This window comes from Manis pentadactyla, chromosome 5 (assembly GCF_030020395.1).
Source record: "Manis pentadactyla isolate mManPen7 chromosome 5, mManPen7.hap1, whole genome shotgun sequence".
NCBI lineage: Eukaryota > Metazoa > Chordata > Mammalia > Pholidota > Manidae > Manis > Manis pentadactyla.
The window spans coordinates 142,326,927-142,339,746 of record NC_080023.1 but is presented as its reverse complement, the minus strand read 5'-3'; the positions used below and the strand labels follow the sequence as shown (position 1 = coordinate 142,339,746).

Here is a 12,820-nt window from a genome sequence, read left to right as displayed (position 1 = left end):
CTCATAAAATTATTAAATGGACAGTACTTCAAATGTTTTGTGTCCCTAGACATAGGTACTCATGTTTTTCCACCAGTTTGCATTTTAGAGCTCTCAAACAATAAATAAATGTAAAAAGCAAATGAGAAAGTGGAAAATATGTAGAAAACATATAGAAAAGTGTTAACACCTTAATATATCAAGAGTGCTTACATTCCAGTAAGACAAATGTACCATCCTTATTGAAAGATGCAAAGGACATAAAATTTGATGAAGTAATAAAAATGACCTATAAATACATAAAGTAAGTTCAGCTTCACTAGTAATAACAGTGTTAATTAAAGCAGTAAATTTTACTCATGTCTATCAGATTAATAGATAACAATGATAGTATCCAATATCATTGAAGATGAATCAGGACTATTAGTGGGGGGTCCAAATTGTTACAAACTTTCTGGATATCAATCTTATATATCATTTTCTAAGTAGAAAAGATACAAAGAGGAAGTAATGAAATTAATGTAGGTTATTTCTTGGTTTGTGGATTTATGGAACATTTTTTATATTTTCCATGTTTTCTAAAGGAATAATTCATTATTGCTATAGTTAGGGAAAAATATTTTAAAGTTCCTGAAGAGTGATAATAGTCCATTGGTAAACTCACCTCTGTTTATTGTGATATAAAACAATGGCTACAAAGGGTATACATGCTATCAAAACAGTGCAAAATGTATGTATACCCATGTAGACAGTGTAGCATAAGGCTTTGGAATCTGCTGCAATTCAAATCTCAGCTCTGCCATCAACCTGTTGTATGACTCTGGGCTGGTCACTTAACCTATTTTGAGCCCAGATTTCCTTGCTGCTAAGGTGATAACATCTTTCTGTCTCACGGGTTGTTGTGGGACTCAAACCAGCTCAGTGCTTAGCACAGTCATTGATCCACATGATGTACTTAATAGAGTAAGCAGCCATACATGCAGAGAAAGACCACAAGGACGGACTATGGGGGCACTCTTTTTGTATTTATATATTCAGTGCTTTCTAATGCCCTGAAATGTACATGTGTAATATTTTTGAAATGGAAATAAATGTTACATAGGAGAGAAGGGATGATCTGAACACACAGTTTACCTCATTAAAGAGCAGTTCTCGTCTTTGTTGCTTGCGGAGGTCCATTTTCTTCACTGCCACTTGCTTCCCTGTGTGTTTCTCGGTTGCGATGCACACAATGCCGGTGGACCCTTCTCCGATTTTGATAAAGTTGTCCAAGTATTCCCTGGGGTCTCCTGGGCTGACCACCAGCTGCAGGGCAGCCCGAAACTGTTCATGGGACACCCTGGAGGGCTGCTGGTCTGAGGAGGAGCCCCAGCTGGGTGGGGGGTAGGTGCTGGATGAGATACTGAGAGAGCTCAGGTACGAAGCTGTGGAAATGTACTGCGAACTGGTCTGCAGTGAGGGGTGGTGGTACAGAGTGGCTTTGTGGTACCCGGCTGGGTACTGGTGGCTGCTTGAGGAATAGCCTGCTTTGCTTTGACTTTGAGGTAGTTTGGCGGGACCCCTGGGGTAGGTGTCGGACCCTGACAGCGGAGGGCTGAGGACCATCTGTGCTCGATCATAATCCACCTGGGAAGATAGACATGGATGGAGAATATTCACATGCTAGATCTAAATGCCACAGCCAGTCAGTGAGTGAGCCTTCCCCACAGCTGGCCTGAATGAAGAGAGAGCACCACCGCATGCCTGGCCAGGGGCGAAGCTCACCTTATGAGGTCCCAGGCTGCCCCTGCTTCCATGCTTTATCTATTCTCCAACCTCCTCATCCAGCCTCTTTCTTCCCCTTTCATTACTAAAATCCTCAGAAGCAGACTCTGAGACCTGGATGTGAATGCAAGGTTGTAGGAGGTGATGCCAGGAGTTAGGAAGTGAGACAGGGAGGGGAGACTGCCAGTGAAGGGTGAGTCACAGAGCATGATGGTTAATTTTATATATTAACTTGGCTAGGCTATGGCACCTAGTTGCTTGGTCAAAAGCTGATCTAGATATTCCTGTGAAGGTTTTTGTAGATGGGATTAACATTTAAATCAGTAGACTTTGAATAAAGCAGACTACCCTCCATAATCCTGGTGGGCTGCATCTGTTCGGTTGAAGGCTTTAAGAGAAAAAATGGAGGTCATCCAAAGAGGAGGCAGTTTTGCTTCCAAACCACCTGTGGTCTCAAGACTACATCAACTCCTGCTGGAATTTCCATGGGCTGACCAGTTCTGCCTGCCAGCCCTTACCATCACGTGAGTCAATTCCTTAAAATCTCTCTGTGTGTACATGTACACACACACACACACACACACACACACACACACACACACACACACACACACAAACCCTATTGGTTCTTTTTCTCTGGTGAAACCTGACTAGTACACAGAGCAAGTACCTCCAACACAATAGAACTTAATCCTACAGGGCAACTCTAAGCCCTGAAAAGCTGTGCAGAACATGTGCCTCATAACTGTCCCATCTGAAAGGCAGAAAGCTGGGGTATTCATGCACCAGCCCCCCTCAAACACTGTTGAATGTCTGCTCCCATGGATATTGATTTCCTGGAACCTCTGGCCTGTGTGTGTCCTGGGCCAAGCAGGCTCCAGTGGCCAGAGAAAGCTCTTAGACAAGAATTTCTCAACCTTGGCACTGTTGATGTTTTGGGCCAGATAATTCTCTGTGAGGTAGGGGGACTCTCCTGTGCATGGCAGGATGTTTAGTGGCACCCCTGGACTCGACCTACTAGATGTCAGTAGCAGCCCTCTTCCCAGTTAGATTGTCAAAAATATCATGAGATGTTGTCAAATGTCCTAGGATATGGGCAAAACTGCCCTTGGCTGAGAACCACTGCTTTAAACAAAGGAAAACAGCGTTGGCAGATAGAAATAGATGATGAGGCTGGGGCAACGAGTATTCACTGTACTTGGGTAGAGGCCTTCCCCAACTCAGTGCTCCACGGGGGGAGTAATCCAAGGTATATTTGGTGTTTAGGCTCTATTTTCTTTTCAGGAATGAAAGACTCCATTCTTCATTAATGAATATTAGTCTTTGGCTAGCATTTCAGGGAGAAATTTTTGGGGTAGGAGGCCTTTTCCCATGCTTTTGAACTCACATCCTGGATGGTGGTATGTACTATCAACACACATAACTTAGCAGATATATGTAAAAGGAAAACATGGCTCTCTGAGCTAAATAGCTTGTCAGTATGGATAATAAGGCAAACACATGCAAGAGTCTCACCAAATAAGTACAAACATAATGGACAGTAACCAAAATTTGCAGGAATACGTGTGTACGAAAGGGAAATTGTTCAGCCCTCAAAAGGATTCCAGCAAAGCACATGCTACCTGATTATGAAGAATGCACTGCAGGTACTTAATGGAGGAGAATAAGTACGGAGGGCAGAAATAGCAGGGGAGAGGGAAGCCAGCAAGGGGCTTCTATGACACTAGGTGTACATTCTCACATCACCTCCTGGAAGGGATCAGGAAGGAGCTCTGACCAGCCTGGAGTGACTGAGGTCAGGGATGGTGAATATACCATATCATAACCAAGGTGGCCTCTTTGCATGAGACAAAGTGCTAATCAATCAATGCACTCTTGTGTAAGTGAGCTGGGTACACAGAAGGTATTCAAAAGAGATTTTCTGATTGGACCTCAGGCTCCTTCTTAACATAGAGCACCAGAAATTCTCTATCACTCTACTGGGATGTACATGGAATGACCTTTAGTGCTCACTCCCCACTATCCACTCCAAGGATATAGATTTGTTCTAATATGGTGGGTACTGGACTCTTGTGGCTATTTATTAAAATCAATATAAATTAAATTAAACTTTAGTTCCTCAGTCCTACCAGTTACATTTTAAATATTTATTAGTTACCCCATTGGACAGCATAGGTGTAGAGCATTTCCCCCACTGTGGAAAGTTCTATTGAGTGGTACTGCTCCAGATGAATTCATGGCTCCCAAGTAGTACATTTATTCATTAATTTATTTAGTCCATAAATTAATATTTGACTATTATGTACTAGGCACTCTTTCAGGTGCTGTGGGAGAGTCCAGCAATAATCAAAATTGATAGTATTTCTGCCCTCCTAGCATTTACCTTCTAGAGAAGGAGGCAGATGGTGAAAAAGGAAACCAATAAATATACAGTATGTAGTCTTGTAGGAAGTGATATGAAGAAAAACAAAGCAAAGTGAGAGGGTTAAGAGCAAGGAGGTGCCATCTGGGGTATAACGGCCAAGGAAGGTCTCTCTGAGGGGGTGCCATTCAAGCAGAAACCTGGTTGAAGCAAGGGATCAAGCCCTATGACTGTGTGGGGAGGGGGTAATCCAGGCAAAGAATGCAGCACATGCAGGATTCTAGGCAGACACAAGCTTAGGGAACAGCACAGAGTCTCCTCTGGAGCAAAAGGAGAGGCAGCTTGGAAAGGACAGAAAAGCAGGCGGAGACACCAATCATGTAGCCCAGGGCAAGGGTGCTGGCATTTGCTCTGAGTGAAGTGGAAGCCATTCAAGGTTGCTGAACAGAGAGGAGAGACATGACCTTGGTTCTCTGGTTGCTGGAGAAGAGATTCTGGTGGCAAGAATGGAAATGGATGCCAGGTAGCTTATTGTAGTCAGCGTGAGCTGCAATTAGGGTAGGGGCTGTAAGTGGAACAAGACTGGTGGGTCTGGGTAAGGTGTGGAGATAGAATCGACAGGGTCTGCTGATGGACTGGATTAAAATCCACAGGTCCAGGAGCAAGATTTTCATACAATGGATTCTGTAAAATTGCTACACGGCACCAGTCTCAGTTCTTCTGCACTGTTCATGGGATCCCAGATGACAGTGCTGCCCTGAGGCACGTCCAGCCATGCAGCCCTTCCCAGCCTGAGAACACCATAAGTTACTCAAGCATCACACGTAAGACCTTTGCACCAACCGGCAGGGATCAGGATTCTGCTAAGCCAGGGTCCTGTCCAGTTGACAGAACAGAGAGAATCCACTGCTTTTAAGAGCCTCTCTGAGCGTCAGTTTCCTGTTCTGTAAAATGGAGATCATAATACCTCCCTCACAGAACTTTTATGAGGCTCAAATGTGGCAACCTACAGCAGCCTAGTGTTTAAGAAAACAGTTTTTGGTTCAAAAACTTTTTCTGCCACTTACGGCTTTAGGTAAGTGTGTGACATTAGGCAAGTCATTTAAACTCCCTGTGCTTCAGTTGTTTCATCTTTGAAATGGGAGTAATAATGATAATACCTATTTCCTTAGGTCATTGTGAACTCTGAAGAGTAGAATGCACATCAGAGGATTTGAACAATGACTGGCCAGTAAATTCTAGGTGGAGATACCATTATATGAAGTGCTTAGCACAGCAGTGGGAATGTACAAGAAAATAAATTATAACTAAAACATTAATAAAACTAACTAGCACTTACTGAAGATGTACAATGTACTGGTGGCATATATATACCCATATATTAACCTTCAAAATAATCAGACAAGGTGCCTTTAATTATAATATATGGAAGACTGTATTATAATTAAACTGCTGTATTCAAAATCAAGCTGATTTTTTTCCTAAGCCCTTGGATTTATACTATATACAAGGAAAACTGGTATATATCTGTGATGGGGATAGAGGCAGTAAAACATCAGCATAAATTAAACAACTGGGTTCTTCCTTTAAATGAAGCTTGAGATTAGTCAAGCCCAGGCTAATTACAAGGCCAGCATATTAGGGGAAGCTGGGTCTATGACTTATTTTTTTAAAGTGTGTCCTGGGAGACATCACATGCCATCATCTGCCAGTATCTTCCATGCAGGATTTGCTCCTGTACTTTAAGTGAAATTGAATTCATTCCCTGCAAGCATGTTAACTGATCTCTGAAGATATATTAAAAATAAAAAAGCTGCATCATGTAGGGATTGCAAACACTGCTCCATGTTATATTAAGCTACTTTTCTTCTTTATTGACTGTCAGCAGCATTATCAGTGTCTACTCTTAACAGCCGGCATGTGGCATAAAGAGGACACTTGCCTGCACGAAAGGGACAGTTTCCAGTCAAAGATGGAATGCAGAGTTGCTCACTGGGAGCTAAACACCTTTGAAGTTAGGTCTCAGAGTCAAAACGCCATTCTTATCTTCCACGGCTGCCAGTAAGAGGCACACACACTTAAAAAAAGTGATGGATGAGGAGCAACCATTATTGCAAAAGACAATTTTTGGAAACAAACTCATGGTGTAGTCCTCAAAGGAGAACTGACTGCTTCCAGGGAGGACATACATGGTCTTCTCATCTCCCACCTATTCAAGGAGAAGATGACAGATTAATACCTGACTGTGAAATGCCTAAGTGACCCTGTTCAGGGCCACTGTGTTGCTGACCCACGGTCCTTCAATTGGGTCTTGGTGACCCAGCTGTGTTCTCTACAAAGACGAGGATCACTGGCCTGCACATTTGTGGCAGGACTCATTCTTTGTTCCCCGGAAGCAATTTACCCCATTTATTATTGATCAAACTGAGGCTCAGGGAAGTGAAACAGCCCCCTAGAAATCCTAGGCAAAGGGTCCCACATCCCAAAGAGGACTCCACAACCCAATTCTTCTGCTTGCGTCGGCACCTCCACTCCCAGGGGGGTAGGCACTCAGCACTTGGGCACCACAGACTGCCTTCTTGCTTGTCTTGGTATTTCTACGATTAGCTGTCACCTCCCCAGTCTGCAAAATCAGGGCTGGGGCACTTGGTCCTTGAGAAAAATGCAGGAACCTTTCCCTGAGAGCCAAAGAAGGGTCCTTTCCATTAACCAGCTGCTCCATTAGAAGCCTATCCTCCCAAGAATAACACACTGTGATGTTAGTAATATGCAGATATTCCTCGACTTCTGATGGGGTTACATCTTGACAAACTCATTGTCAGTTGAAACTATCCTAAATCGAAAATGCATTTAATCACCTAACCTACTGAACATTACAGCTTCACCTAGCCTACATTAAACATGCTCAGAATGCTTACATTAGTCTGCAGCTGGGTAAAATCATCTAATGCAAAGCTTAGTTTATAATAAAGTGATGAATACCTCATGTAATTTGTGGCATGCTGGGCTGAAAGTGAAAATGAGAACAGTTGTCTGGGTACAAGAAGGTTGTAGGTGTACTGGTTGTTAACCCTCATAATCATGTGCTGACCGGGAGCTGCGGCTTGCTGCTCTGCCCAGCAGCACACACCATATTGTTAGCCCAGGACAACATCAAAATTCAAAATGTGACGTACAGCTTCTACTGAATGCAAATCACTTTTGCACCATTGTAAAGTTGAAAACTTGTAAGTCAAACCATTGTCAATTGGGGACTGTCTATACTTGACATTTGCTGAGTGCTTTCCATGTGCCAAGGATTGTATTAAGCACTTTATATACAAAGTTGCATTTAGATCTCAAGTTACACAATGAGATAGATCCCAGAATTGTGCCATTTTACAGAAAAGGAGACTGAGGCACAGTGAGTTTAGGTAAGCAAAGGTCCCAAAGCTTATTAATAAGTAGAGCTGTGATTCAAATCCCATATCATTTTAGAATATGGGCTTTTGATTAAGCTCAAAGAGACAGCCTTTGATAATAAGAGGGTGGGCACAGTCAGGACAGAGGTGGGCACAGTGCAGAGTGACAACTACAGAGCTAAAGTCTGGTGAGGGTGCTTCAGTGGGAGCCCAGATGTCTGAGGAGCCTGGGACAAAGTGCACTAACTGGGCCAGAAAATGATGGATGATAATGCCTGGAGGAGGGGGATGGAAGAAAAAAATTAAGGCTTTTTTTTTTAACAGTCTTGGCTTAGAGAAATTAGCTCAAAATATACCAAAAAGGAATAATTATCACAGCAAAATGAGTTGATCATCTGTGTACATAATTCATCACTTTCAGTTTTGCTTTGGCTGGGGCAGAACTTTTGTTCAGTTACACCACCCAAACTTTCTTCCATGTGTTCTTCTAAAAAAGCAAGCCCACACTTTCTTCTATAACAAATCCTCTGGCCCTTCCTACGTGGCTCTTAAACTGTTATGATTATTTACTTGTCCTACTCCAAAGTGCTTTCCCATGATATCCTATATTTGGAAGTGGGTGAAAATGTAAATGGTAAATTTGTCCATAATACTGTTGGCACACGCACACACACCTTCATGCACATAAGCAAGTCTCGCAAGGAGTAAGCCTTGAACTGTACAACGTTTTCTACAACCAGACTTACAAATAAATTCTAGAAAACAAAAAGAGTACATTTGGAGTCCTATAGTATCTTGAGGGGGGATGTAGGGTTTTAATCATTTAGTGAAACCACACAGCGGTGGAATTTTACCAGTGAAAGGCACAGATATTGAATAAGCAAATCCAGTGTACCTCGCACCACCAATACCCCAAACCATTCCCAGAATATTTATTCATGTAGTTTACCTCCCAAGACCTTATTGCAAGGACATGGGGATGGGAGCTGGGGTAGAAAGCTGCAACGCAGGAGAGAGAACACTAAAGAGATGCCAGAAAGTCTTTTCCCTGGGACCTGAAGAGAAGTCCTGGGTTCTTCCTGAGGAGAACAGTCCTCTGATTGTGTGAAAAAGTAACTTCATACAAATGAGACCATGATGTGCATCCTTTTAAGGGGGATTTCCACATGGCAAGATGTAACAAGAGAAGATTAGATTGGTTGGTTTGCAAGTTATCACCCAGGCTGCCCAAATGTTAGCTGTAGCTTTACGAGACAACTAATTGCCACTGAAAATCAAATACTTTCTAAGAAGGAATTCTCACTACAGGACTCTTTACATACCTGGAAGAACACCCAGTCTTGGTCTCCTTCCTCTTTGAAATGGCGATAACATACATTCATTTTCTAGTTTCCTGACACCTTTAAGTAGACCTATAAGTTAGTTCCCAAAGAAATGTGTTTCTTTATGTCTCTACTCAAACCCAATCAAAGACAAAGGCCAAAAAAACAAACAAAAGCTGTATCATATGCAAATAAATAATTCCAGTTAACACCTCAGCTGGACTACCCTTCCCCAACGGAGCCTAACATCTCCAAGGGTAGGGTCAGACACAGCCTTGTGATGTATCAAAATTATAAATAATTATAGCAATGAATTCATTTAATCAATCAATTTCACCAGCAGTGTGCTGAGGTGGACAGGGCATAAAACTCCACACAGCTATCAATTGCTCCGATTACAGCTGGCTGTCAGCCAGAATTCCCCTGATCCATGTTCGTTCAATGCACATTAATCTGAATTTGGCAGTGTAATCAAGGACCTAACTGAACTGTGAAATTGAATTCTGCAGTAGAACATCATTTGACCATTTTATGTCAAGGTTGGAAAAAAAGCCTTTGTGGGGGGAGGGTGGGAAAAAGAAAAGGAGGAAAAACAATTGTGCTGCAGCATCTATTTGTCACAGAGGCTTTCTGAGCTGGTGACAGGGAGGCCACACTGGACTGTGCCGGACTGGGTGTGTGTGTGTGCGCACATAGCCTAAGTCCGTGCGCACAGAATGGGGATGGCACAATGTTCTGGGAAGGATGGAGAGTCTTTTTTGCTACATCCCACAGAGCTATAGGGATAGGAAGCAGCTGGTTCCAGTGCCTGACTGTGATGCTCCAATACACCTTTTCGGAGTACAATAAAGCAGAGAGACTGCTCATCTCAAAAACGAAAATGCCAGACTGAGTGCTGCCGGCTCTACATAAATCAAATGCGGGATAAAATTGAATCATGGGCCTTTATTCTCTGAGCAAGCAAAGGGCATCTTAAATTGTCCTTATGTGACCCAAAGCAAAACATAACAGGACCAGTCATGGCTTTGGGAAATGAAAACAGTCAGCCTGTAAGAATTCCATAGGGACTCAGTAACTGGCTTTCTCTGCAGGGAATTTGAGAGACTGGAAGGTGATTCATTAAATCCTGTGACTTGAATGTGTGTTTATTCTCGTGCATCCCTCTGCTTGTGCCCTGAATTTCCAGTTCTCCCTACGGTGGGCAGGAATGCCGCTGCTGGGGGCGATTCCCCACTTGCCCACAGGGGGGCTGACAGCCTGGCCTGTGGCTGCTGGGCTCATGCATCTCCATCCTTGAGTCTCCAACTTCTGCTTTCCCTGCTGAGGTGGCTGCCATTCTGAGCGCTCCAGTCTGCCGCTCAGACTGCAGGGTGTTAAGGAACTGTTCCTTCTCCAGCTGCATCCCAATAAAACTAGCTGCTCCTTCTGCTTGAGGCAAAACTTTGACAAGTGCCCAACCACAGTTAGTTTCCTCTGAATTTCATATTTTCAGTGGAATGGCCCTATTTCATGGCCTACTGTATCCATCCTGGCTGGATGGCAAAGAGATGTAGCACACAGTTTGAGCTGACTTCCAATTTCAGTAAAAGAGGCAGGCATGCATTATTACTGCTAATGAGTAGTGATCATGAGCAGGCCCTGGTGGGACCTAAACAATTAAGATGCCTCCTTATAGTCCTAATGCAAAGGGCCTGGGAAGTAGGACAAGTACTGGATGGTCAGATACTTGCTGGATTTCTATGTAGTAAAAAATCATTTACTATAGTTAGCACTTTGCAAGGAAATCTCCAGCACCATGACACTGGATTCCTATTTAGGTATGTGGGAACTCAGACCTTATGCCCCGACGTTTGAAGGGTCACATACTTCCCTGCCTTACCAAATACATGTCAAGTACACAATGAGAGTCTGAATGAGTGGCTCATGGCCTCTGCAAAAAGGCAAAGCCTAGTTATTGGGAGAAATGAACAGATCTGCGACCACCAGTCTCAAGAATATGAGTATTTTTGGCTTTCCTCCACCTCTGAATTGTATATCCATTTAACCCTCTCCGGTTGCTGCTCCAAACACGGAAGAATGCATCCTCTATTCAAGAGCAGATTACTCTGACCTGCGATCTGTCACTGCCTGCAGTGGCTTGGTGCTCTGTACTTCAGAACCCATGCCTTTAACTGCCAGAAAGTACGGACAAATGGGAGCTACAGGATAGTGGTTCTCAGCGAGGGCCAATTTTGCTCCCTCTTGCCGCATGTGTCACTTGGCAGTCTCTGGAGATTTCTTGGTTGTTACAAGGGAGGGGTATTATTGGCATTAGTGGTAGAGGTCAGGGACACTGCTAAACATCCCACAGTACCAGGACATCCCCCACAACAAAGGCTTATCAGGCCCAGATGTCGACAGTGTCAAGGCTGAGGAACCTAAGAGGACTTCCCTGAGGCAGGTATTACAAGGAGCTTGTAAGAAGGCAGGTTGAAGGCTTGGTGCCTGCAGAAGCTGTTTCTGTGCCATCAGGGGTGTATCCAGTGTCTGATGAAGGATAAAGCCCAGGGAACTGGGCCCCAGCTCTGCTATGAGCTGACTGACCTGGCTGTTCTGAACCTCTCAAAGCCTCAGTTTTCTCATCTGTACAAAGGGAGAGAGAATTGCCACACTGCAGGGCTGTGAGGCTCAACAGGGCAATGCAGGTATCAACAGGGCAAAGCAGGGCACATAGCGAGTGCTCAGTGAAGTGGTGGAATTGTGATTACATTGGGGGTTTCTCAAGGGATGGAGGTGCTGACCCAAGACACAGGAGCGGCTGCATCCTGGTCTGTGCTGAACACCAGAATGAGCAAAATCAAATGCATGGTCAACCGTATCTCCAGTCAGTTTCCCTCACTGTAAGGCAGACTTGTCTGCAGGAGAGGAGAGAAAGATTCTCTTTCCGCATCTGGCCTTTCTTATAGTTCTGTGGTGCGAATGGTGCCATATAGATTTGGTTTGGCTTAATTTTTTCAGCAAAAAAACAAACAAACAAAAAACATTAAAAAGTAGGGAGATGGATGCCCATTTCTCCAGACTTCATAACACCCTTGATTCCTCTGATGCCAAGAGGAAAATTAGGTAATACTGGAGGAGTTTTTCCTGTGGACTAACATTTCACTTTTTTTTTCTTTAGGCCCAAATGTAAAACTGGTGTCACCCTATGTACACACACCTCCTCACTTCTGCTCTCTCTGGAGACCTACACAAGTTTCGTGCTTTTATCTTCTTATTAGAGATGTGAACGGCACCCACCAGCCTCTAGGATTTTCCATGAGGCAAAGCCAAATTATCTGAGTCGTGGTTGCTATTTCTACCCTCAGCAGGAAATCCAACTGTGATTGGTTGATTTTTGAGTGCAGTTCTAAAGACACAGGCACCTAGCTAAGTTTTTTAGAAATGTTTTATTTTTAATCAAGTAAATGTTTTAATTACTAACATGCCTCCTACCTCCTACCCTCCTACAAAACCTGCTCATGACTTTCTCATGGGCCTCCTGTGAAACATGGACTAGCAGCTTGCTTCTTTGGACTCCTGATTATAAAGGCTGAAAAACCCTGGGTAGAAGTCCCCAGGGGCAAATAGATTGTTTTTTTTTTCCCTCTGAGTCACAGTTATATCTCCATTGTTTCTGGGTTTGACATAACCAGATATCAGAGCAGGTCTGCTTTGCCTTATATTTGGAGATCTATAGGAAGAAGGATTCAGCAAGGAATGAAGCAAATTACCACTTCCCTAACCCCCTCCTTCTCTTTACCCTCTTCCTATTTCTCTCCTTAAAGTTCTGGTGGCCACTGTGGCATCTCATGGGTTTTACTGGAAAATGCAGCTGAATCCCGATTTAAAAACAACCCAATTTAAAAAAGGGCAAGAACCTGAACAGACATTTTTCTAAAGAAGATATACAGATGTCCAATAGGACATATGGGAAATAACTTATGCCCATAAAATGAGAAAAATCCTGGACTTGG

At 43.5% G+C, this 12,820-nt stretch overlaps 1 protein-coding gene across 2 annotated transcripts in view; it reads right to left on the bottom strand.

The window, feature by feature from the left end:
- Window positions 1-12,820, bottom strand: part of PAK5 (p21 (RAC1) activated kinase 5) — a 264,540-nt gene that overhangs the window by 24,150 nt on the left and 227,570 nt on the right. For both annotated transcript variants that reach the window (XM_036880104.2, XM_036880105.2), the window contains exon 5: window positions 1,114-1,605. In XM_036880104.2, coding sequence (XP_036735999.2) covers window positions 1,114-1,605 — 492 coding nt within the window. The remainder of the gene's footprint in view (window positions 1-1,113; window positions 1,606-12,820) is intronic.